General features: G+C 45.6%; 1 protein-coding gene across 6 annotated transcripts in view; it reads right to left on the bottom strand.

Annotated features, from left to right (window-relative positions):
• RNPC3 (RNA binding region (RNP1, RRM) containing 3) overlaps positions 1-17243 on the bottom strand; it is a 143135-nt gene extending 125892 nt beyond the window's left edge. For all 6 annotated transcript variants that reach the window (XR_003858896.1, XM_029617733.1, XM_029617731.1 and 3 more), the window contains exon 1: positions 16845-17243. Coding sequence is in view for 5 of the 6 variants with exons in the window: in XM_029617733.1 (XP_029473593.1) it covers positions 16845-16994 (150 nt within the window). In the remaining variant the exon portion in view is untranslated. The remainder of the gene's footprint in view (positions 1-16844) is intronic.
• Between the last annotated feature and the right edge of the window lie 10030 nt (positions 17244-27273).

Genomic DNA, 27273 nt, shown 5'->3' with positions numbered 1-27273 from the left:
TGGAGTTGACTGAAGCACTGGCTGGGGCTTTGAGGCTCTACTGTTGGGGATGGCCCAGAGAGCCCTGGTGTTCTTAATGGGAAAAAGAGGGCGGATGATAGTACCTCTTCGGGTGAAGAAGGGGGCTTCCTTGGCCTTGACTCACTGAGCTCCTGAATGAGGATGGCAGGTCCGGAGTGCTGGTGGAGAGCTGCTACAGGGTCACATGGTGGTACCAGATTTGGGCTACTGCGTCCAGCCTTATCTCCGAAGAGATTCTCTCCAGTGCATGGCACATCAGCAAGTTGCTCCGGCACCTCTGGTCCGAGATCCAAGGCCCACAGCCATGGAAGTTTTTGGGCGTCGATTCCCACTGCAGAGACCCTCAATGCCATTTCAAAACATCATAGGTAGAGCGGACCTCATGCTTTCCGCACTCCAGGCCCTTATGAACCAAGAACATGAGTGTGTCTTGTTGATGCTGAGGCAGATTTTCGGTAACACCCTGCACCTGTTTCCAGATGTCCCACATATACTGGCTCATATAGACCTGGGTAAGCAGCTTTGTGGACAATGAGCATAGCCCCCTAGAACACCTTTCTCCCTAGAGCATCCACTGCCCTGAGATCCTTCAGCATAGGCTCCAAGAAATGAGTCCTAGAATGCTTGGCCTTCTAGAGAGGGGATTAGACTACCGATTGGTGGGGCAGCTGACACTTGTCAAATCCGAGAGCCCTCTGGATGAGATAGACGCATCCACCTTCCTTTCACGGGAGGAACTGTGAAGGGATGCTCCCACATCTTCAGCAGTAACTCCACAAGGATCTGGTACAGTGGGACTGCCACAATCTCCTTGGGAGGCTCCACGAACTGCAGGATATTGAGCATTTTGTGTCTGGGATCCTCTTCAGTCATTAACTGAAAGGGGATAGTTTCCACCATCAACTGGAAGAAGCCTGAGAAGGCGAGATCCTCTGGCGGGGACTACCTCCACTCCTCTGTAGGAGATGGATCTGAAAGGAGACCATTAGAAGCATTGTCAGAGACCATGGATGAATTAGCCCACCAGGGGTCCTAGGTGCCCTCATGCCCACTGTCATTAACTGGGGATGGGGCCCTGGGCGCTCTGCCTTCATCCAGCGGTGCTCACACCGATGGAACTAGACATGGAGCTGCAGGCTCCAGTGCCTCTGCTGGCCTGATGGGAGTTTCCTCCTCAGAGGAACCAGCAATGACAACCAGATTGGCAGGAGAAAGCAGTGGTGCCCCACAGCGCATCAATGCTGTTCCTGGAACCAATGCTGGTTTGGTTAATAACACACTGATAAGTATATGCAAGGATTCCAGCAGTGGCTTGAGAAATGACAGTACTGGCGCCATCGATGTCGTGACACCAGTGCCATGCATCGCCTTCTCGACAGCCAGCACACACCTCTCCAGTTCCTCTTCGAACATTGCCGATGCCAGCACAGGCTGGGACAGAGGAGGTGTGACCAGATCCTCTCTTTGGAATCAAGAGCAGAATCAGTGGTTGTCATCGGGACCAATGGAGTCCATGATGCACCCCCAGCCTTGATGAAGGACTGGCTCTCCTCACCGTGGGGTCACCATAGCAGAAGCTGGTGCATATCCGTATCTGTTACCATGCATCAATAGGGACCAATGTCGATGATTCTTCAGCATCCCTCGATGCTCAACATGGTCTTTTCCCCAGTGTTGAGGTCAATGATGAGGAAACAGACATCCTCGACCTGGAGGAGCCCGACGATGGCTGGTCTCCAGCATCCCTTTCAGTCAACAATTTTGATGGAACTGACAGCTCCATTGATGTCAATGGCTTGATGTCTATTGGTGCAGCTACGAGATTCCACAATGCTGATGGATTGATCTTCTACGGCCCAAAGAAGTGTTCCATCTTTTAGAGCCTGATCTTACGTCCCTTCGGGGATCATCCTAGTGCACTTGCCGCTATCCTGGATGTTGTGCAATGCTCCAAGGCAGAGCACCCATCTATCATGGGGGTCCATTATAGACATGGTCCTTGTGCACTGGGGTATCTCTTAAATCCTGAAGTGGACATGTCGGCAGGAAATAAAAGGGACGTAATATCAAAATCCATGGCAGTGGCCATCAATGGCTGGTGGGCACTGAACACACTGCCACCCCAGGTGTATAGACCACAAAAAGAAACAAACATTGAAAACCTACCCAGAATGCTAATGGGAAAACCAGGGGATCCCGTATCAACTGTGCAAGGCAGCGAAGTTAAAAAAAAAAAAATTACAAAAATGAAGTTTTCCAAAAAGAAGCCAAGTAGGCCAAAAGGTTAGAAAAAGTGAGGCTCTCACCAGACCATGAAATGACAGGTTCCACAGAAAAGGAGAGATTGAAGGGGACCACATGCAGTATAATGCACGCTGAACATGCTCAATGAGGCTGTCATTTAAGTTTTCTAAATATTTTTACAAACCTGCTGGTAAGCCCTGGATACATCTATTTTTTTTTTTTAGTCTTACATATAAAACTAGACTAGTTTATGAAAGTACAGATGATCAGAATTACATTATGTCTAGGGTTGCCGATTATCAATTAAAACCAATAAACCCCAACAGAACTTACCCGATGTGAAAATCGGGGCTACCAATTTTATCTGATAACAGTGATTAAGAAAAAAAAGTGTTTCCCTGTCTCCTAAAAATTTTGGACGATAGCCATTTTCCCATCCCCATCACCAACTTTTTTATCCATCAGTAACATTGCTTAAAGACCTAGTCATTGATGAGTTTCAACATAAAGGTAGAAAAATCCTTATTGATTCCTTCATAAAGCAAAAATGTTTTAAGATGGAATATCTAAATCAGAATACCAGTGATATAAAAGTATGACATGATAAAACTACAGAGGGTATTAGAAATCCTCAGTTGGATAAGAGACAAAAAAGCAGCATAATGGTAGCAGTTTTCATTACAAATGCAAGTTTTAACTGTTTTATGGATATACCTGGTGCTTTAGTTTTCTTGAAATTAGGGACCAGTTCTTTATCGAAATAGATACTGTCACCCAGCCTTTCATTAAGTGAATTCAGCAGTTCCAAACAACCTTGTTCCTTCATATAACAAACAATGACAGCTGAACAAACAGAATATTTCCCAGAACACCTCATAGAAGGCTTGATAACCAAAGTTAAAACAGATTGTCATTAAAATTATCCGATGTACCTGAAGATTGGAAAATGGCCAACGTAACCCCTATATTTAAAAAGGGATTCAGGTGTGTTCCAGAAAACTATAGACTGGTTGAGTCTGACTTCAGTGCCAGAAAAAAAACATGGAAACTCTTATAAAGAATAAACTCACAAAACTTTTAAATAGACATGGTTTGATAGGACAGAGCCAGCATGGATTTCCCCAAGGGAAATCTTGCCTCACAAATCTACTTTTTTTTGAAGGGGTGAATAAACATGTGGACAAAGGTGAAACGGTAAATGTGGTGTATTTGATTTTTCGGAAGTCCTGCATGAGAGGCTTCTAAGAAAACTAAAAAGTAATGGGCTAGGAAGTGATGTCCTTTTGTGGATTGCAAATTGGTTAAAAGACAGGAAAGAGAAAGTAGGATTAAATGGTCAGTTTTCACAGTGGAAAAAAGTAAACAGTGGAGTGGCTCAGGGATCTATATTTGGACCGGTGCTTTTTACTATATTTATAAATGATCTGGAAAGGGGTACGATGAGTGAGGTGATCAAATTTGCAGATTTATTTATTTTTAACTTTTATATACCGACATTCTTGCATAAGAACATAAGAAATTGCCATGCTGGGTGAGACCAAGGGTCCATCAAGCCCAGCATCCTGTTTCCAACAGAGGCCAAAACCAGGCCACAAGAACCTGGCAATTACCCAAACACTAAGAAGATCCCATGCTACTGATGCAATTAATAGCAGTGGCTATTCCCTAAGTATAATTGATTAATAGCCATTAATGGACTTCTCCTCCAAGAACTTATCCAAACCTTTTTTGAACCCAGCTACACTAACTGCATTAACCACAACCTCTGGCAACAAATTCCAGAGCTTTATTGTGCGTTGAGTGAAAAATAATTTTCTCCAATTACTCTGAAATGTGTTACTTGCTAACTTCATGGAATGTCCCCTAGTCCTATTATTCGAAAGTGTAAATAACCAAGTCACATCTACTCGTTCAAGACCTCTCATGATCTTAAAGACCTCTATCATATCCCCCCTCAACAGTCTCTTCTCCAAGCTGAATAGCCCTAACCTCTTCAGCCTTTCCTCATAGGGGAGCTGTTCCATCCCCTTTATCATTTTGGTTGCCCTTCTCTGTACCTTCTCCATCGCAACTATATCTTTTTTGAGATGCGGCGACCAGAATTGTACACAGTATTCACGGTGCGGTCTCACCATGGAACGATACAGAGGCATTATGCCAGTTTCCGTTCTATTAACCATTCCCTTCCTAGTAATTCCTAACATTCTATTTGCTTTTTTGACTGCTGCAGCACACTGAGCCGATGATTTTAAAGTATTATCCACCATGATGCCTAGATCTTTTTCCTGGGTGGTAGCTCCTAATATGGAACCTAACATCGTGTAACTACAGCAAGGGTTATTTTTCCCTATATGCAACACCTTGCACTTGTCCACATTAAATTTCATCAAATGCAAATCATACCGGTTTACAATGAAACAGAATAAGCAGGAAATATGATTCCTTAGTCTAATACAATGAACATTTATAAAAAACAATTGATGACAAACTTATGCAGAGCAGTTAAATCTCAAGCAAATTTTGATGAATTGCAGGAGGACCTTGCGAGACTGGAAGATTGGACTTCCAAATGGCAGAAGAAATTTAATGTGGCCAAGTGCAAAGTGATATATACAGGGAAAAATAACCCTTGCTGTAGTTACACAATGTTAGGTTCTATCTTAGGAGTTACCACCCAGGAAAGAGATCCAGGCGTCATATTGGATAATATATTGAAATCATTGGCTCAGTGTGCTGCGGCAATCAAAAAAGCAAACAGAATGTTAGGAATTAAGAAGGGAATGGAAAATAAAATGGAGGATGTCATAATACCTCTGTATTGCTCCATGGTGAGACCGCACCTTGAATACTGTGTGCAATTCTGGTCACCGCATCTCAAAAAGCATATAACTGCACTGCAGAAAGTGCAGAGAAGGGCGACCAAAATGTTAAGGGGCATGGAACGGCTGCCCTATGAGGAAAGGCTAAAGAAGTTAGGGCTGTTCAGTTTGGATAAGAGACGACTTTGAGGGGGATATGATAGAAGTCTACAAAGTTATGAAAGGACTTTAACAAGTTAATGTAAATTGGTTATTTACTCCCTTAGATAATAGAAGGACCAGTGGGCATTCTATGAAGTTAGCAAGTAGCTCATTTAAAACAAATCAAAGAGGATTTGGGTACAGCAGTTAGTGAAACTAGGTTTTAAAAAAGGTTTGGATAAGTTCCTAGAGGATAAATCCATAAACTGCTATGACAGTAATTCATAAGCAATAGTAGTGTGTGATCTATCTAATGTTTGAGTACTTTACAGGTACTTGTGACTTGGAGTGGCCACTGTTGGAAACAGGATACTGGGCTTGATGGACCCTTGGTCTGACCCAGTTTGGCATATCTTATGTTCTTGACCCCTCATAGAAAAGGGGCGCTGCAATTGCTTCTTATCCTTCGGTAATCGGGAACAGGAGATTCGCCCCACTTACTGGCCAGCTTTTCCAACTCGCTCCCACACAAGAGTGAGCCTTTAAAGGGCATTTTTGTAAGATTAGCCTTGAGGCTGTGTCAGCTGATGCCTGGCCGCCACTACCGAAGCCACTCCTCTGGCCAATGTATGGACCAAATCACAACCTACGTCAGCCAAAAAGGCTGCAGCAGGTTCCATAACTGCTCTGGAATTTACCCGGAATTATCCACCTCCTAAGCAGACAAGAACGCAGCACAAGGGCGCAACAGGAAGCAATCTGCAATATCACTGCCATCATTGCATCAAAGGCCTGCTTAAGGATAGATTCAATCCACTTATGTGCATCCTTCAAGGCCGTTCCTCCCTCCACGACAATAGTCATCCGCTTAGATACGGCACAAATAGATGCATCCACCTTGGGAAAATGCAGATGCTCCCTCACAGCTGGATCCAAAGGGTATAGGCCTTCCAATGTCTGACCCCCCTTTGAAATCTGCCTCCAGAACATCCCATTCAAGATCAATCAATTCTTGAATGGCATCCATAACAGGAAAAAAGCAAAAGGCTTTACGCAAGGAGACAAAATGGGGATTCTTCTTCAGCTCAGACATAGAAATCTGCCCCCAGGCACTCCCAGCATCTTCAGTGACTGGGAAATCAAGGCCATTCATCTTTATGAAAGAACCGTAACATAATTTAATATGGTTCCAAACCAGGAGGAATTTCACCATCTTCCAAGGAATCAGGATCTGCCTCATCATCCATTCCATCCGGATCCCCACTGGAGACACCCGTGGCAAATCGAAGCATACATAGCACTTAACCATAGGAATAGAAGAGGGAGGGGCCACCGGCTGAGGGTCCGACCTGACCAGAGTGGGCAAAGTGGTGAACTGCACCTAAACAAAGGCTTGCAAACCATGAAAAACTCCACCCAAGTAAAAGCAGCCGGATCCAGACTAAGTATAGAAAGTACTGAAGTGGGCCCAACTGAATTGCCATCTGCGGAGAAGCCAGTCAAGGGAGTACCAAGATCTGACGCACCTCCAGCCAAAACCGTAACCAGACCATCACCAGAATGAGAGGATCCAGGCTTGGCAAAATCCGAGGATGACAACTCTCCCTGATCATCCGAACAGCACCGACACATGTTGGAACACAGGGCAGGCTGAGTAGCCCTTATGTGACAGGCAATACAAAGAGAAAAGCGCTTAAGGCCTCTTGTTTATCGCCGCCATGAGTGGCGATAACTAAGTGTTCAAACGGCTCACACTTAAAAAAAAAGTTGCGCACACAAATTATAGGAGTCTCAGCAATAAGCCTGGCAAGGTGCAAGCACTACCAGTGCACCCTGCTGGAACGTATCACCATGTTCAAAAATTTATGCATGCGAAAGTTGCACCTAACACTGCACACACAATGTGTGCACAGAGTTGACGCACTGCGCACACAGATGTCCTGTAGAGGGCAGTAAATCACACACAAGAGTGTGCGAAAACGCCTCCGTGGCCTACCATGCAGTGCGAAGAAGAAAAGCTTATTGTGGGGGCCTAGCCCATTGGGGCCGCTCAACCTGCCAGGATGCCCAGTTCCCCTAACCCCAACAGGAGCAGGAACAACTGTGGGCCAGCACGCCGAGCACAGAGACCGAAGGAAGGCCTAAAAACCCTGTCTCTGTTGGTAAAACTTTTTTTTTCTTTTTTTTAAACTTACCAGAGCTCAGTGCTTACTGGCTGAATACAGAGATGGTCTCCAGCTGTGGGGGAAAGAGAGCATCTGCCATTACCGCCACACTCCTCCTGCACCTACTGCTTTTCAAAAACTAATATACCAGAGGTAAGTAGGCAAAAATCCAAAGCCTAATGATTAAATAAATTTATTAAATGTATTATCGTTATACACCATGCTGACTTCATGTGAAACATATACACATCCTAAAATCTAATAACTTAACATCAATAATATCTCAATCATACCGCATACATCCATTCATTCCATAAAATCCTAAGACATACGCAATGTAAACATTATGACATGAATTAATACATGCTGAGAAATGCCCCTATTAACATCAATCTACCCACTCCATATACATTTAACATATATTTTCCAAAAATTCCCCTGTTAACATTAGTCTACCCCCCATTTAACATATGTTTTCCAAAAATACCCCTGTTAACATTAAACTACCCACTCCATACACGTTTAACATCTATTGAAATTCTCTGCTCCGACGAGTTCACTCGTTTCGCCTGTGAATACAGGCTTCCTCAGGGAACCTCTATATATTATCAATCAGGGTCACTTTCCTTATAAAACTTCTGCTTTTAATATTTCCTGATCTCTCAGTTCTTCTCCCAATCATGGATTCACCACCATGCTTTGTAAATCTCCTTCCATATATATGTTTCTCATTCAGCCGTGCTATAGTATATTAATAGAAATAACACACCCATCAATAAAGATTAATTATACGTGATGAATTCTACATCTCACCCAACAACCAAATATAATATAGTATCCAGGTTTACTCTTACCATTATTGTATACTGGCTTATCTCAACAATATTCCTTATATAGACCACCGATAACCATTTGGCCATGTACAAACAAATCTTCACAATGAAGTACACATCTCCGTATTAACGCTCTGCGCTCAACTACGGTGGTGATCGTGACCACCTAGAACATATTCAAACAAATTAAACAAGTTAACCTAAATATACTTAAACGGGTCCACAATCTAAACCCATGTTACCAACCACTATTATATGACAGATATATACGACTCATTTACCAGTATATATCTTGTATCAGCATCTCAAAACTTCCACTCTCATTCCAAATGTTACCGTGTGTGGTCCGCCGCTTCTCCCGTTACCTTGCTATCAAAACGCCGCCATCGAACTGAAACGCTAACCAGTGTTTAAATATCCCACTTCCTGTAACGTGACGCTCAACGGCGTCACGTATTGACGTATTCAACATGATTATTCAGGGGATCTAACAAACCATACCTAATCTGTTGCATGAAATGATTGTCCTCACAATACAACTTTAAGAACCATAAAACGCCTCCCATTCAATCATCTCATTGAGACCATTGGATAAACAGTCTTCCATTGATATATGAATTTCTGCTCAATTTTCCTTAAAATATTCAAGACATCTCCCTGCTGTCGTATACAGCATTGCTGAATAACAAAAAATCGTAGTTGGTCAACATCATGATCCTTCTCCTCCCAATGAGATACTAAAGGGGCCCCCGTTTTTTTGGTTCTTAATCTACTTTTGTGCTCTATTATCCGTTGTCTTATGGTTCTTGTAGTAAAACCTATGTAAACCAACTCACAAGGACACATAATAGCGTAAATCACCATTTTAGAATCGCAGGTAAAATGACCCTTAATAACAAAATTGTATCTCCAATGGGGAATTTTTAATGTTTTAATTTCCATCACATTTTGGCATGTGGAACATTTGCCGCATTTGAATTGACCCCAATTATCCTGAGCCGGTTTATTCTGTGATTTGGATAATAAAGATCTAATACTGGCCCCTCGGCGCATTGCAAATATCGGAGGTTCTTCAAAACCTGGTAGAGACTGCACTATATGCCAATATTTGAGAATACATCGTTTAATAACGTGAGATTTTGTTGAAAACGGTAAAGTACAAATAGATCTAGTGACTTGGTTACGGGAGCTAGGTAAAAGCAAATTAGTTCTATTGGCATATAATGCCCGCTTGTATGCCCGTTTAATGCACCCAGATGGGTATCCTCTGTCCCTAAATTTCAGAATTAAACTTTCTGCATGGTATTTATACTCATTGACAGTGGAACAAATACGACGATATCTCAAAAATTGACTTATGGGAATGCTTTCCCTAAGTCTCTTCGGATGGAAACTGTCGAAATGTAGTGTTGTGTTCTTGTCAGTGGGTTTGATATATACCGATGTTGTGATTTTGCCATCACATATTTTCACTAAAATATCCAAAAATGGTATCTGTATATTATTTGATTGAACTGTAAAGTGCAAATTAGAATCGCATTCATTAAGATAATGTGTAAATGCCTGCAAGTGTTGCATATCACTGGTCCAGACAAAAAATAAATCGTCTATATACCGTTTGTAAAATATTACATAATCAAAATGAACAGATGTATATAAATACTTCTCCTCATACGCCGCCACATAGAGGCAAGCAACAGAAGGCGCCAACGGAGAACCCATAGGGATTCCTTTTATCTGTTTAAATAAATGTTCCTGAAAATCAAAATAAAACTCAGTAATGATTATTTCCGCCAATTGTATGATCATACATTTTTTTGACGGTCGTACCTCTAATTTGTCCAAAGCATTACTTATAATCGTTAACGCGTCCTGTTGCGGTATATTGGTATATAAAGAAGTTACGTCTGCTGTAACTAACAAACTGTTCCTGCCTATGTTACTCATTTGCTCTATCATGTTAATGAAATCAGTGGAATCTCTCACATAGGATCTAATGTCTTTCACTAACGGCTGTAACATGCTGTCTATATACTTTGCAACATTCTCAAACAGTGAACCCCTACCTGAGACGATTGGACGTCCTGGGGGTTTATCCATTGATTTATGTATCTTCGGTACAAAGTAAATATAAGGCGTGACAAAAGTATCTACATGTAAAAATTTCGCAACACGGTTAGTAATGGATTTTAATCCTTGAGCTTCCGTGACTACATCATTGATGCGAATTTTTATGTCCTGACCTGGGTCTGAATTGATCTGCTCATAAAACTGCTGATTATGAAGTTGTTGCCATGCTTCCCTATCATAATCTGTGGTATTCATTATGACCAGGGCACCCCCCTTATCTGCTCCCTTGATGGTAATACTAGGATCTTGACTTAGATTATGAATAATATTCATCTGTTGTTTAGTAATATTGTAACTAGTCCATTCCTTCTGATCTTCGATAAGAGCCACTTCTCTACCAATTACCGTTTCAAATGCAATAAGTAGCGGGTTAGGAGGTTCATCAGGCATCCAAGAGGATGGTTTAAACAACTTGTCTTTAACATAACCCGCTTGGTCAGGACCAAAAAAGTCCCTCAACCTCAATCTACGAAAAAACTTTTTTAAATCAACCTGAGTAAGAAATCCATCATATTTTTTGACTGGAACAAATGACATGCCTTTGCTAAGTAAATCTAATGTAGCATCATCAAATACCTTACTAGATAAATTTACTACATTATCTTTTTGACCCTGAGTCAATATGCCTGCAGACAATAAACTGTTGTTACCTACGAAAATTATACGGTTCCCTGGAACCATAAGTTTTCCTAGTTTTATAACTCTGATCACCCCTATTACTTCGGCCACGAGTAGTACCTCCATCTTTTATGGGACGATTACCTTCCTGATGTGTATTAGATTCTTGAAATCTCACCTGCCTGCCACCATCTCTATCATTATTTCTATCACTACCTCTTCTCTCTTCTTCTGAAGAATCTTCAGATGAAGATGAAAAGTCACCTTTTTGCTTGTACCTATTAATTCTTTTTGTCTGCATCCACGGATAAACATAGCCTGTAGTGTAATCTTTTTCATCGCGCTCAAATTTACTCACTTTCATTTGCTTAATCTCCGCCTTGTATTCATCTAATTGTTTTTGGTGTTCATTTAATTTGGAATCAAATGTGTCTACTGACAAACTATTCTTTAACTTGAGTATCTCACCCTCAATCTCCTTATTAATCTCCTCTAACTGTGTTTTTGTGGTGGATACTATCAATACCATCAAATCATAACTACATTTGTTAAGAATAGCGTTCCATCGTTGTACGAACACTTCATCAGTAGCAAATAAATGAGGCTCTTTATTAACCCTCAGACCTCGCGGTATGCGACTACAGTGGCAGTACTCTGCCAGGGTTGCTGCATGCAACTCCATTCTAATCAACTTTCTTTTGGTTTTGGATAAATTATTCCAATCTCCGTCTCCTGTTGTTTGCAATATAGGTGTATCAAATAATCTGAAACCAGCTAGGATGTCCGATGCGACCTCACTAGTATAACTATGCATATTTTCCATATTGTCAAAAATATCACGCCACAATATATAAATAAAGAATATGTTTTTACAATATATGTTTTTTATAAGATAATTTCTACAATGACCTGGTACTATATAACCCTGCACTTCAGGGAAACCTCAACAGGTACAATAATTTCGTGCAATCCCTCTGTCTAATATATAACCAAAAACTAATATACCAGAGGTAAGTAGGCAAATATCCAAAGCCTAATGATTAAATAAATTTATTAAATGAACAGATGTTTATAAATACTTCTCCTCATACGCCGCCACATAGAGGCAAGCAACAGAAGGCGCCAACGGACTTAGGGAAAGCATTCCCATAAGTCAATTTTTGAGATATCGTCGTATTTGTTCCACTGTCAATGAGTATAAATACCATGCAGAAAGTTTAATTCTGAAATTTAGGGACAGAGGATACCCATCTGGGTGCATTAAACGGGCATACAAGCGGGCATTATATGCCAATAGAACTAATTTGCTTTTACCTAGCTCCCGTAACCAAGTCACTAGATCTATTTGTACTTTACCGTTTTCAACAAAATCTCACGTTATTAAACGATGTATTCTCAAATATTGGCATATAGTGCAGTCTCTACCAGGTTTTGAAGAACCTCCGATATTTGCAATGCGCCGAGGGGCCAGTATTAGATCTTTATTATCCAAATCACAGAATAAACCGGCTCAGGATAATTGGGGTCAATTCAAATGCGGCAAATGTTCCACATGCCAAAATGTGATGGAAATTAAAACATTAAAAATTCCCCATTGGAGATACAATTTTGTTATTAAGGGTCATTTTACCTGCGATTCTAAAATGGTGATTTACGCTATTATGTGTCCTTGTGAGTTGGTTTACATAGGTTTTACTACAAGAACCATAAGACAACGGATAATAGAGCACAAAAGTAGATTAAGAACCAAAAAAACGGGGGCCCCTTTAGTATCTCATTGGGAGGAGAAGGATCATGATGTTGACCAACTACGATTTTTTGTTATTCAGCAATGCTGTATACGACAGCAGGGAGATGTCTTGAATATTTTAAGGAAAATTGAGCAGAAATTCATATATCAATGGAAGACTGTTTATCCCAATGGTCTCAATGAGATGATTGAATGGGAGGCGTTTTATGGTTCTTAAAGTTGTATTGTGAGGACAATCATTTCATGCAACAGATTAGGTATGGTTTGTTAGATCCCCTGAATAATCATGTTGAATACGTCAATACGTGACGCCGTTGAGCGTCACGTTACAGGAAGTGGGATATTTAAACACTGGTTAGCGTTTCAGTTCGATGGCGGCGTTTTGATAGCAAGGTAACGGGAGAAGCGGCGGACCACACACGGTAACATTTGGAATGAGAGTGGAAGTTTTGAGATGCTGATACAAGATATATACTGGTAAATGAGTCGTATATATCTGTCATATAATAGTGGTTGGTAACATGGGTTTAGATTGTGGACCCGTTTAAGTATATTTAGGTTAACTTGTTTAATTTGTTTGAATATGTTCTAGGTGGTCACGATCACCACCGTAGTTGAGCGCAGAGCGTTAATACGGAGATGTGTACTTCATTGTGAAGATTTGTTTATACATGGCCAAATGGTTATCGGTGGTCTATATAAGGAATATTGTTGAGATAAGCCAGTATACAATAATGGTAAGAGTAAACCTGGATACTATATTATATTTGGTTGTTGGGTGAGATGTAGAATTCATCACGTATAATTAATCTTTATTGATGGGTGTGTTATTTCTATTAATATACTATAGCACGGCTGAATGAGAAACATATATATGGAAGGAGATTACAAAGCATGGTGGTGAATCCATGATTGGGAGAAGAACTGAGAGATCAGGAAATATTAAAAGCAGAAGTTTTATAAGGAAAGTGACCCTGATTGATAATATATAGAGGTTCCCTGAGGAAGCCTGTATTCACAGGCGAAACGAGTGAACTCGTCGGAGCAGAGAATTTCAATAGATGTTAAACGTGTATGGAGTGGGTAGTTTAATGTTAACAGGGGTATTTTTGGAAAACATATGTTAAATGGGGGGTAGACTAATGTTAACAGGGGAATTTTTGGAAAATATATGTTAAATGTATATGGAGTGGGTAGATTGATGTTAATAGGGGCATTTCTCAGCATGTATTAATTCATGTCATAATGTTTACATTGCGTATGTCTTAGGATTTTATGGAATGAATGGATGTATGCGGTATGATTGAGATATTATTGATGTTAAGTTATTAGATTTTAGGATGTGTATATGTTTCACATGAAGTCAGCATGGTGTATAACGATAATACATTTAATAAATTTATTTAATCATTAGGCTTTGGATTTTTGCCTACTTACCTCTGGTATATTAGTTTTTGGTTATATATTAGACAGAGGGATTGCACGAAATTATTGTACCTACTGCTTTTCAGCCACCTGCTGCCGTACCAGCTAAGTCTATGCCGGGAACTGGCTACCAGACCAAGGCACACCTCTGAGGGACCATGGAAATCACCTCAGGAATTCTCAACCGGGGGAGGGGCTTTTAGGTATCACAGCAGGAGAGCGGGGCTTTTGTTTCTCAATTTAAAATTCTCCTCAAAACTCACAGTAATCCCCATAGAGAAATGCACATTTACCATCTGCTGGAGACAGATTACTGGCAGACTAGGGTCATTGCAGGAGTATATATACTGGGGCGGATTTTAAAACCCCTGCGCGCGCCGGCGCACCTATTTTGCATAGGCCGCCGGCACGCGCAGAGCCCCGGGACGCGCGCAAGTCCCGGGGCTTCCTGTCGGGCGCGTGGCGGGGCGCGGCAGGGGCGTGGCAGGATGATGCAGCGTTTAGGGGGCGGGGCACGGTGTTTCGGGGCAGCGAAGTGGGCGTGGTTTCGGCCCGGGGGCGTTCCGGGGGCGTGGCCGCGGCCTCCGGAACAGCCCCCGGGACCGGACCACGGAGCGGGGCAGCCGGCCGACGTGCGCAAAATCAGAGCAGCCTCGGAGGGAACAGGCAGCGCGCGCGCAGGTTGCACAAATGTGCACCCCCTTGCGCGCGCCGACCCCGGATTTTATAAGATACGCGCGTATCTTATAAAATCCAATGCCAAGAAGTGCAAAGTCATGCATATGAGGAGTGGAAATCCAAATGAACTGTATTCGATGGGGGGGGGGGGGGGGGGGGGGGGGAAGGCTGATGTGCACGGAGCAGGAGAGGGACCTTGGGATGATAGTGTCTAATGATATGAAGTCTGCGAAACAATGTGACAAGGCGATAGCAAAAGCCAGAAGAATGCTGGGCTGCATAGAGAGAGGAATATCGAGTAAGAAAAGGGACGTGATTATTCCCTTGTACAGGTCCTTGGTGAGGCCTCACCTGGAGTACTGTGTTCAGTTCTGGAGACCGTATCTACAAAGAGACAAAGACAAGATGGAAGCGGTACAGAGAAGGGCGACCAGGAAGGTGGAGGATCTTCATCGGATGACATACGAGGAGAGATTGAAGAATCTAAATATGTACACCCTGGAGGAAAGGAGGAGCAGGGGTGATATGATTCAGACTTTCAGATACTTGAAAAACTTTAATGATCCAAAGACAACGACAAACCTTTTCAGACGGAAAAAAATCAGCAGAACCAGAGGTCACGAGCTGAGGCTCCAGGGAGGAAGACTAAGAACCAATGTCAGGAAGTATTTCTTCACGGAAAGGGTGGTGGATGCCTGGAATGCCCTTCCGGAGGAAGTGGTGAAGTCTAAAACTGTGAAAGACTTCAAAGGGGCGTGGGATAAACACTGTGGATCCATCAAGTCTAGTGGGCGTAAATATAGAGGAGGTGGTAAAACACTGCACGGAGCGGCAGTAGCCACAGAGGCATTCACGGAGCGGGATGCCAGTGGCCAGTAGTTGGTGTTCCACCTTCAGGCAGCAAAATACTGCACGGAGCGGCAGTAGCCACAGAGGCATTCACGGAGCGGGATGCCAGTGGCCAGTGGTTTGTGTTCCACCTTCACGGAGCGGAAGGTTGGAGGGCTGCCATCTCCAAAAAAAACAAAAAAACAAAAAACAAACAAACAAAACAGAGGTGGGTAAGAGTATGGGGCAGGGGTGTGGCCGTTTGTTGCAGCAGTTGCTACCCCTGATTGAGCTGGATGTTCATTGGGATGCGGATACGGCGCTGCTCTCTGCATTGGTGGTGGGATGGAAGGGAATTGGGGCCGGAGGGTGCTGGAAGCCAATAGTGACGGGGGAGGGGGAGAAAAAAGGGGGGGAGGGGGAAGATTAAAAAAAAAATGGATAAACTGCGTAGCTTGCTGGGCAGACTGGATGGGCCGTTTGGTCTTCTTCTGCCGTCATTTCTATGTTTCTATATGTTTTGTTCGCGCCTGCTGCGTGAACAAAAGTACGCGCTCGCGCAAGTATTTAAAATCTGCCCCACAGTGAGGTCATCTTACTCAGTATCCATCTGCTGGCAAGGGAGCATAACCCACTGGTCCTGAGTCCATCTGTCTACAGGCTAGGAAAAGTTCCATTCTGTATACCCCGATGTGTGTGTACCAGCCATAGGCAAATCCAGTACACAAGTGTTCGCACACCCACAGTCAAGTCACCGTTTATTCACACTAGAGATATACAATAAAAGTCCAGTACAGCACAGAGCTCAGCGTATAAAAAGAAACAACTCCCCAGGTCAAGAAAAAAGACAAGGGCTTGATTTACCAAGGCTTTTCTCCCGTTCTAGGTCTGTGGGGAAAATGCTAAATAAATGAAGCCCTTAGCAAAATATCGCTTTTGCTCTATGTCGTCCGTTTTTAAATACACAGGCTCCCAAAACATTATAAAACTCAATAGATTAGAAACATATCTACAGCTTATTAGTGCATTTTGGACACATGAACTCCATGATTATTTCCGGGTTGTGGAAGGAGACACAATGTTATTGAGTGGGTAAAACGCGCCATAACATAGAGTAGTAGTAACAGGACCGTCTTTCAGTCACAGGAAGGAGCCTGGATCGGATGCCTGCGCCCCCTCTCCCGCCACTTACCAGCCTCCCCTTATCGGAAAAGACCCGAACGGAGGCGGCCCCGAAGTACTTGAGCAGGTCCTCTTTCTCCTCGTAGGTGAGCTCGGCGGGGAGATGCCTCACAAGGAGGGTCCTGCTCTTGTGCACCTGGCACTTCCCTGGCTCCGCCATCGGGCCGCAGACAGCGCCGGAGAAGGACAGGATCCGGAACTACGCATCCCCCGCTTCCCCAACACCGCGGCAGCTGGGCTGGAGGCGGAAGAGCATTGGAGTGCCAGCTCTACAGCTAGACGTGAGAGCGACGCTCTAGCACCCCTCAGCGGTGGCCCAGAGGCGTAACGGAGGTCTCCGAATACAGTCAGCCAGGGAGTTTCCGGCAGGCTGCTCAGAGCCCGTATCGCGACAGTATCACGATACATAATGTCGCTCAGGGGCTTCCGCCGCCGCTTCTCCGATGGCCCAGCCTCCATGATGCCTGGGGTAAAGACGGGTTTTAATACTAAACTCTTTGTAGGCGCGCTTTCTGTTACGAGGACGTGAGAAAAATAACGGAGTTTGCCGAAAACCTTCAGCGTTTCTCTATGCAGGAGCCGATGTAATAAAATGTAAGCTAACATTTTAGAGTTTTTCTTTTCTTAGGGACCTCCAGCTGCAGAAGCTAATATGTAAAATACATCGAAAGTTAAAAAAAAAAAGGGAACACAAATGCAAAAATGTGCGCTTAATATAATATGAGTTATATGTAGGGTTGCCAACGTTTCTACAGACCAGAAATGGACATTTGAGGACCAGGGGGTTTTTTTTACCACCTCCTCCTCATTTGCATAAATTCATAGATATTTCAGATCCTGCCACTTGGGAGCCCATTTGGTGTTAGGCCTACACTGTAATGCATGTTAGGTATGGACTTCGACCTCAGAAAGCAATGTGTATACTAAATTACAGTTACACGGGCTGATACAATACAGTGCGCTCCAGTAAGGGGTAATAGTGCGTCAAAAATCCGCATCCAACACCCCCCCTTCCCCCGAAATGAAAAGCGCCCGCAACATGCAAATGCATGTTGATGGCCGTATTTGTTATTCCTGCGCGATCCAGAAAGCAAAATGTGCGGCTTTGCCGCACATTTTACTTTCAAAAATTAACGCCTGCCGGCGCCAGGGAAGTGTACAGAAAAGCAGAAAAAACTGCTTTTCTGTACTCCCTCTGACTTAATATCATAGCAACATTAAGTCAGAGGCCCCACAAAAATAAATAAAAAATTTAAAATCAGCCTGCGGGTCAGAAGATGGATGCTCAATTATGCCCGCATCCGTTTTCCGAACCCGTGGCTGTCAGCGGGTTTGAGAACCGACACTGGCAAAATTGAGCATCCTCTGTCAAACTCGCTGACAGCCGCCACTCCTGTCAAAAAAGAGGCGCTAGGGACGCGCTAGTGTCCCTAACGCCTCTTTTTACCGTGGGCCCTCATTTGCATACTATATCGCACGCACAGGAGAGTGGTCTGTGCGCGCGTCGGGAGAGTGGGCGCGCGCCTCGGAGCGCCGGTTCTCCCGTAGGTTTTACTGTATCGGCCTGACAATATAGTAAACCTCTCATATCAAAACAGCACTCAAACAATAACAATGAAAAAAGGTCCTAAAAAAACAAATACACCTCCTATTAGGAAAACAGAACAAACCAGGCAGCTATTGAACCCTACATAGAAACTACACAGTGGCAGAATATCTCATTTCAGCCACACATACAGAATGCAGACAGACCCTCACCAAATATGGAATAAAAAAATCATAACATGCAGACAAAAATTGAAGAAACTGCAGCAAGCCACACTCTATATGCAGTGTAACAAGAGAAAAACAAAACATCACCATGCCTCATAAAACAAAAAAATTAAATATAAACAATCATAATAGTAAAAAGAATATATATTTCAAAATAGCTGATGAACAGACCATCAAAATTCATATAATGTTTATTTGGAGTAGTCTAGTGGTTAGAGCAGCGGGCTACAACCCAGGAGACCAGGGTTCAAGTCCCACTGTTGCTCCTTGTGATCTTGAGTAAGTCACTATATCCTCCATTGCCTCAGGTACAAACTTAGACTGTAAGCCCTCTGGGGATAGGGAAATACCTACAGTACCTGAATGTAATCCACTTTGAAGTGCTGAAAAAAGTGCAATGCAACGTCATCAAGTAATACCCTGTAAATAGTCCGTTGCAGTTTTTATTTATTGCTTTAATTCCTCCACCTCCTGCTCTTTGTATACTCCTCCTTGTTCGCCCTCCCTGTTCATTGTAATTTCTACCTTTAAAGTTACATTGTAAACCGGTATGATGTATGCATACTAATACCGGTATATAAAAGTTTTTAAATAAATAAATAAATAAATACCCAATTCCCTGTACGTACCGGATTAGTCCAGACTCCTGGGTTTTGCCTCCGCACCAGCAGATGGAGACAGAGCCAAACTTGTCAGGCTCTGCATATATACCAGGGTGCCACCCACAGCCTGTCAGTATAACTCTGTCTCCAGCAGATGGCCAGGTGCTTAACCCACAGTCTCTACTGATCTAAATTGGTTGTTAGTGTAAGGAGAAGGAATTTGGCTAGCTAGGCGTTGTTTTTTTCCTTTCTCCTTCTAGTTAAGCTAAAAAAAAAAAAAATTATATAGAACAGGCTGTCAAGTTGGATTGGGTCTGAGCCTCCCAGGGGGTTGCCAGGTCCTGAGGGGACCATCCCCCCTGGTTGTTGGGCCGCTGTGGCTTAGGGTCGAGGACCCTTCAGGTGAGAACCGGCCCAGCCGGGGTGATATCGGGGAGCCCGGCTCACTCACCCCAACCAGACCGCTTCAGCACTCGCTGGGGGACAGCGTCGTTTAAAAAAAAAAAAAGATAAGCGATTGTTTCTAGGCTTTGCGGCTGCGGTCCGACGACATTTTTCTCTCCCCGGTTCCCCCCCGAGGGTTAATTTTTTTCTTTTTAAAGTTAGTAGTTCGGCAGCGCAGTCCAACTCGCGATGCCACGCGGCACGGCCTATGCGGCCTGCGGGTCGGCGCACACATGTCTGTCCAGGGATGCGCTGTGCTCAGCCTGCATCCCTGGCGACGAAGGAACATTGGGAGCCGTGCGGGGGTTGGTAGTCAGGCGAAGGTCCATGACCGTCGCGTTCTGAGCTCTCCCCGCGCCTCTTCCCAAGCAACTACAGGCAGGCGCGGCAAAAGCCGCCATTTTGGCGCTGGTTCCGCCGGAGGCCCCGATCGTATCGCCGCCGTTGGGGGGGGGGGGGGGGGGGGGGGGGGGGGGGGCAGAAACTCGTCACCCTCTCTCTCTCCATAACAGCCCGTTGCGCGGCCGGCCTCCCCCGCGGGACCCTCGGAGGAAGGAGCAGGGGATGACATAGGGACCAATTCAGATTTCTCCTGCTCCTCCTTCTCCTCGGCCATGCATAGGGCCTTTAAGGCCCGTAAGGCCCGCAAACGACCCTCAGCGGCGGCAGGAGGACCCGAGGGGCCACACCCTGCGGATAAGGTACGCTTCCGACAGGGGACCTTGACAGGACCCCTGCGTGCGAAGAGGTCCCTGAGGGCCCTCCCCCCACAGGAGGATTCGGATTCCTTGGAGGACGCATCGGACCATGAGGATTTGAAGGGTCTGCCCCACCCCCAAGGGGGGTAGAGGGAGACGGGACCCTGTTGCCAGGAACAAAGAGGCAGAGTCAGGCCTCAGAGGGCGATGATCCCAGAGTAATCCGTCTCTTCCATAGGGACGAACTGGGTCCCCTCATTCCCGCAATCCTGGAGGAGTTAGGGATCGCCACTCCTCCAGAAGAGTCTCGGCTTGGTTCCATGGATCCGATGTTGTTAGGCCTGAGCAGTCCTACGACTTTTCCCTTCCATTTTTCGGCTACGGTTTTGCTGTTTCGGGAATGGGACACCCTGGACTTGGAGTTGAAAGTCACAAAGGCTATGGATAAACTTTACCCATTGCCAGAGGACGCATTGGAAGTTCTGCGGGTCCCCAAGGTGGACGCAGCTGTTTCCGCAGTCACGAAGCGGACTACCATTCCGGTCACAGGCACCACGGCGCTGAAGGATCTCCAGGATCTGAAGTTGGAGATTCAATTGAAGAAGATTCAATTGAATCTCCCTCAAAATCTCCCCTCCCTCAAAGTACCCGTGCCTTACTGTACCCCTTTTTCACTTTACCCCACCCGCCCCTCTCCCCCTGCTCCCTCCCTACTTTCTCCCCCCCCCTCTAGCTTTTAACTATACATATGTGCACTTGCCTCCCCTTACTGTAAATAAGCCCACACATGTCAATTTCTCAAGTGTACATGCCTCGTTTAATTTGTATATAAGTTCCTTTGCATACTTAACCCTAACTTGAATGCAAAAGTTGTAATTCTGCTGTTAACTCTCTCTTCCTTGGTATTTTGTATTACCCAGTTAGCCCCTCCCTTGTTCTTTGTAATTTCCTTTCTCAGTTGACTGTAAACCGACATGATGTGTCCTACGAATGCCGGTATAAAAAAGTGTTAAAATAAATAAATAAAATAAATAAGATCTTCGAGGTCTCTGCCCTCGGGGGCCGGGCGGCAATTTGTAGTAATTTCGTGCTAAGGGCCGGGCTGCGCTGGGTTCAACAGCTCCTTGCCAATGAAGGCCTGTCGGAAGAGGAAGCCCGACAGGCTGGCCGCCTGGAGGCGGTAGTGGCTTATAGTGCGGATGCCCTGTATGACCTTCTGTGAACCTCTGCGCACTCCATGGTTTCGGCCGTTTCGGCAAGGCGGCTGCTGTGGTTGCGGAACTGGTCTGCGGACGGTGCATCTAAGTCCAGGCTGGGCTCATTACCATTTAAGGGTAAGCTGTTGTTCGGGAAGGAGTTGGATGACATTTTTCAGCTCCTGGGTGAGAATAAAGGGTATCGGCTTCCGGAGGACAAGGCACGCCCCAGGTCCACCTTTTCTTCTAGGTCTCGGTTCTGGAGAAATCGCAGAGCCCATGCCTCTCGCCCAGGTACTCCTTCCTCTTCCTCCTCCTTTTGGTCGGGGGGGGGGGGGGGGGGGGGGGAGCCAGCAGCAGACTCAGTCCTTTCGGGGCAGACGTTTTGGCAGGCCTGGTTCCTCCCAATCCACTTCCGGTGTTAAGTCCACACAATGATGTCCGGCCGGACCATTCCTCGGTACTCAGGGTAGGGGGCAGATTGTCTGTCTTCTACGAGGAATGGACCAGGATCACGTCGGATCAATGGGTACTCTCAGTAATAAGACACTGCTACGCCTTAGATTTTGCATGCCAGCCCCGCCTGTGATATTTCCCGTCGCCTTGCGGACATGCGGACAAGCGCCAAGCGGTCCAGCAGACCTTGGAACGGCTGCTGGATCTGGGAGCAATTGTGCCGATACCACATTGGGAACAACAAAGAGGACTTTACTCCATTTACTTCGTATTTCCAAAGAAGGAAGGGGCCTTCCGGCCCATCCTAGATCTCAAGTGCGTCAACAGATGCCTGCGGATTCCGCGTTTTCGCATGGAGACGTTGCGCTCCGTCATCGCTTCAGTGCGTCCAGGAGAATTCCTGGCGTCCCTGGATCTCACGGAAGCATATCTGCACATCGGGATCAGGGAGGATCATCAGAGGCATCTCCGGTTCTACGTCTTGGGGAAGCACTACCAGTTTCAAGAGTTGCCATTTGGTCTGGCGACAGCTCCCAGAACCTTCACCAAGATCATGGTGGTCGTGGCGGTGCAGCTTCGGCGGGAAGGATTGCTGGTACACCCATACTTGGACGATTGGTTGATTCGTGCGAAATCAGAGTCCCTCTGTCAATCGGCGATCACTCGAGTACTTCAACTGTTGCGCTTCCTAGGCTGGGTAGTGAACGCCACCAAGAGTCATCTCATTCCCTCTCAGTCACTGGAGTTTTTGGGAGCGTTGTTCGATACTCACCGAGGGGCGGTCTTCCTCTCGTCAGGTGCTGTCGCAGATTACAGGGGCAGGTCCGGTCCTTACTTCTGAAGCAACCGCCGACTGTTTGGGATTATCTATAGATGATAGGCTTCATGGCATCAACGTTGGACCTGGTTCCCTGGTCATTCGCGCACATGCGGCCCTTACAGTCTGCGTTGCTTTCCCGATGGAGCCCAGTGTCCGAACAATTTTACCTTCCGTTACCATTGACGAAGCCGGCTCGTCTCAGTCTAGGATGGTGGATGTGTTCGGCCAACCTTCTTCGGGGAGTTCCCCTCATGACGCCGGAATGGATGGTGGTCACCACGGATGCGAGCCTCCTCGGTCGGGGAGCGGTTTGTCTACAGAAGTCGGTTCAAGGACACTGGTCCTCGACCGAGTCTCGCTGGTCGATCAATCGGCTGGAGAGCAGGGCGGTGCAACTGGCGTTGCAGGCCTTTCTTCCCTTGATTCAGGGAAAGTCGGTCACGGTTCTCTCTGACAATGCGACCACAGTGGCCTACATCAATCGTCAAGGCGGAACCAGAAGTCAGCCGGTGGCCTTCGAGGCTTGCCTTCTGATACAGTGGGTGGAGCACCATCTGGTCAGCATAGCGGCTTCCCATATAGCAGGGGTCGACAACGTGCATGCGGACTTCTTGAGCCATCATCAACTCGACCCAGGAGAGTGGGAACTGGTGGACAGGGCCTTTCAACTCATCTGCGACAGATGGGGCACGCCGGCCATGGATCTAATGGCGACCTTCCAGAATGCCAAGGCTCCAAGGTTCTTTGCCCGTCGAAGAGTCTCGGGGGCAGAAGGAGTGGATGCCTTAGCGTTGCCCTGGCCAACAACGATTCTTCTGTATGTCTTCCCTCCCTGACCTCTGATCGGCAGAATTCTTCGGCGCATAGAAGCCCATACCTTCGAGGTCATTCTGGTGGCTCCTGAATGGTCGCGGCAGCCCTGGTTTGCAGATCTCGTCAATCTAGCAGTGGAGGGACTGCTGCGTTTTCCGTATCTCCCGGATCTCCTCCATCAGGGACCCGTGTGTTTCGATCAGGTAGATCGCTTTTGTCTGGCGGCATGGCTTTTGAAAGGCGTCGTCTAAAGAACAAAGTCTATTCGGATGTGGTGGTTTCTACTTTGTTGAGATCACGTAAGAAGTCAACTTCCTTAGCATATGTGCGAGTGTGTAAGGTTTTCGAATCCTGGTGCGTTGAGCGTTCGATCCCCTCTACCCGGGCGTCTGTTTCCACAATTTTGGCTTTTCTGCAAGATGGCTTAGCTAAAGGGCTATCTTGAGATTCTTTGAGGGTACAGGTAGCAGCTCTTGCTTGTTTTCGGGGATATCTTGAAGGGAGACCCCTGGCGGCGCATCCTGATGTTGCCCGGTTTTTGAAGGGGGCGAATCGGTTGCGTCCGCCCTTGAAGGTTCCGTGTCCCTCCTGGAACTTGAATGTGATTCTCATGGCCCTGTGTGCTCCTCCTTTTGAGCCTTTAAAAAGGACAACCCTTAAGGACCTTACTTTGAAGACAGTATTCTTGGTGGCGATCGCGTCAGCTAGAAGAGTGTCAGAACTTCAGGCCTTGTCCTGTAGGGAGCCGTTCCTGCGGATCTCTGAAGGAGGAGTTACTCTGCGCACGGTTTCCTCATTTCTCCCGAAAGTGGTTTCTTCATTTCATTTAAATCAGTTGGTGGATCTCCCCTCCTTTGCAGATATCAATGGAGTGGATCCGGTTTCGAGGGATCTGAAGAAGTTGGATGTGCGTAGAACACTGCTACGATACTTGGAAGTGACCAATGACTTTCGTTTATCGGATCACCTTTTTGTACTTTGACAGGGTCCAAAAAGGGGCAATATGGCCTCCAAGGCCACCATTTCTCATTGGTTGAAGGAGGCTCCTCATATCTACTCAGTGGTAGACCTCTACCACAGGGTCTCAAGGCCCATTCGACACGTTCCCAGGCGGCTTCCTGAGCGGAGTGTATGCAGATTTCTCCGCAGGAGATCTGCATGGCTGCAACTTGGAAATCCTTGCATACCTTTGCGCGTCATTATCGTCTGGATGTCCAGGGCTCAAGGGAAGGCAATTTCGGAGCAGGCCTCTCCAGATCCCATCCCAAGTAGTCTCAGCTCTGGTATATCCCAGGAGTCTGAACTGATCCGGTACGTACAGGGAAAAGAAAATTAGGTCTTACCTCCGATAATTTTCGTTCCTGTAGTACCAAGGATCAGTCCAGAGTCCCACCCTCAATAGTTTTCTCAGTCTCGGAGAGTCTGCTGTGTTTCCTTATGCGAAGTTTTTGGGGGACTTTCATGCTGTTCAGTTATTATATGTTTGTATTTTTGTTTCTGGGGCAGGTCTCTCGTTGGGGACAGTGAGCCCAGGGTTCTCCGGTTAAGCTTCCGGTATTTAGTTAGTTTTCAGTTTCAGGGCATTCTGCTTTGACATTACGTTATACTGACCAGCTGTGGGTGGCACCCTGGTATATATGCAGAGCCTGACAAGTTTGGCTCTGTCTCCATCTGCTGGTGCGGAAGCAAAACCCAGGAGTCTGGACTGATCCTTGGTACTACAGGAACGAAAATTATCGGAGGTAAGACCTAATTTTCTTTAATTAGAATTAAGGATTACAAAATCTCCTTTTTTCCATATCTGAGAATTTTTTATTTCCAGTCACCCTGCAACTGTTGTGGATTATTACGGGACAAGAGAGGGAAGGTGAGGGGGCCGCATAAACTTTCTCCTCTGTTATATACACAGGGTCAATCTCTCTCACACTAACAGACACAATTTTGCATGTTCCTTCTCTCACATATGCTGTCATATGTTCATTTACACACTTCCTCTCACATACATTCTCAATGACACATGCACACACTCTCACTCACACAAACTCACTGACACACACACATGCTGTCACTAACACATGCTCTCACATATACTTTCACTGGCACATAAACATGTTTGCACTCATGCTTTGGCACACACACATGCTCTCTCAAACACACACACAAGTTCACATATGCTCTCACTGACACACACATAAATACTTGTGCTATTGACTCAGGAAGCTCGCTTTTACTTCACAGATCTTCACCAATGCATACCCCTTGAAAAAGTATCTTAGTAGCGCATCCGCGTTGCACAGACAGGTCATGGTGTGAGGCAAATCAGCAAAGGAGAATTATTTAGCAGGGCACATAAAAGTAATGATACTAAAATTTGTCAGTTTACATAGGTGCCATAAGGTTCGGTAACATAGTTTTAAATGTTTAATTGTTACATGTGATGAATCATGTCCAGGTCATTCTCAGCTTTGAGTACAAAACTATCTTTAAACTTGTAACTTTAGTGATGCATTATTTAATAAAAAAAAAAAACTACACCCTTAGTGGATCCTGCAGTGCGTGTGTGGGTGTTTGATTGTTCGTGCTTTGCCCTGCCCTGGCATTTTATTCTATTCCCCCTTCTCTTTTTTAAACACCAGGTCTTTAAACTTTTTCTAAAGGTTTTGCTGTCTCTTTGTAATCTTAACTCCAAGGGCACGGAGTTCCATAGTATGGGTCCTGCCAGTGATAGTGCCCTTTCTCTTACTTGTGTTAGTCTTGCAGTTTTGACTGATGGGATAGTTAGCAGTGCTTTGTTTGCTGATCTTAGGTTCCTGTTAGGGATGAGAACACAAAGGGCTGTGTTTAACCAGTCTGCGTTATCATTATGTATTAATTTATGTATGGTGCACAGTGTTTTGTAATGTATTCTTTGTTCAATGGGCAGCCAATGTAATTCAGCCAGTGCATAGCGGGGCGGTGCTGGCAGATGCAGAGAGGCGGAGGGCGCCGGTACCAGAACGGGAGGCAGAGGCGGAGCTGCAGCCTGGGGAGTGGAATCCAGATGGTTAGCCAGCCGTTCAACTGTGGCTGCCAGGATATCCAAACAATGTTGCTGCTGCTGCAAGCATTGAGCCATGTCCGGAATGGCCTGGAGGCCGGAGAGGTCCGCTGGGTCCATGGCCTTGGCAAACTGTTGGAACTATGGACCTTGAACTGGCTCGAGAGCTGGTGGGTCCACTGAGGGGAGGCCCTCTAGTGGTTCTCATAACCGGGAGGCTGTGCAGGACTAGGAGACCTGTCAGGAGGTTCACCTATACCAGCCCTCGTTCCCCGCAGGTTGAGCCCTTGAATGCCGGGGCTGGCAGGTGGAGGTCTCCTGGCAGAGGGAAGTCCAGTAGGCAGTCCGAGTCGAGCTAGCAGAAGTCCAGAAGAATGAAGACAGTCCAGGAGTTGAGGCGGACAGCAGCGGTGCAACACGTTAAACCAGGCCAGACGCCGGGGCAGGCAGAAGACAAGCAGGAGCCAGAGAGCATGCCAAAGGTCAGGACGGGCAGAAGACAGAAGAATCAAGATACCAGTCTGAAGTCAGAACAGAGGAGACACCCGAAGGCAGGAACAGGAGAAGGAGCAGAACCACAGGAGCAGGAACACAGGACTC

This window comes from Rhinatrema bivittatum, chromosome 10 (assembly GCF_901001135.1).
Source record: "Rhinatrema bivittatum chromosome 10, aRhiBiv1.1, whole genome shotgun sequence".
In the NCBI taxonomy this organism is placed as follows: domain Eukaryota; kingdom Metazoa; phylum Chordata; class Amphibia; order Gymnophiona; family Rhinatrematidae; genus Rhinatrema; species Rhinatrema bivittatum.
Note: the sequence above shows the minus strand (reverse complement) of the source record. Positions and strands in the feature narration are given on the sequence as shown.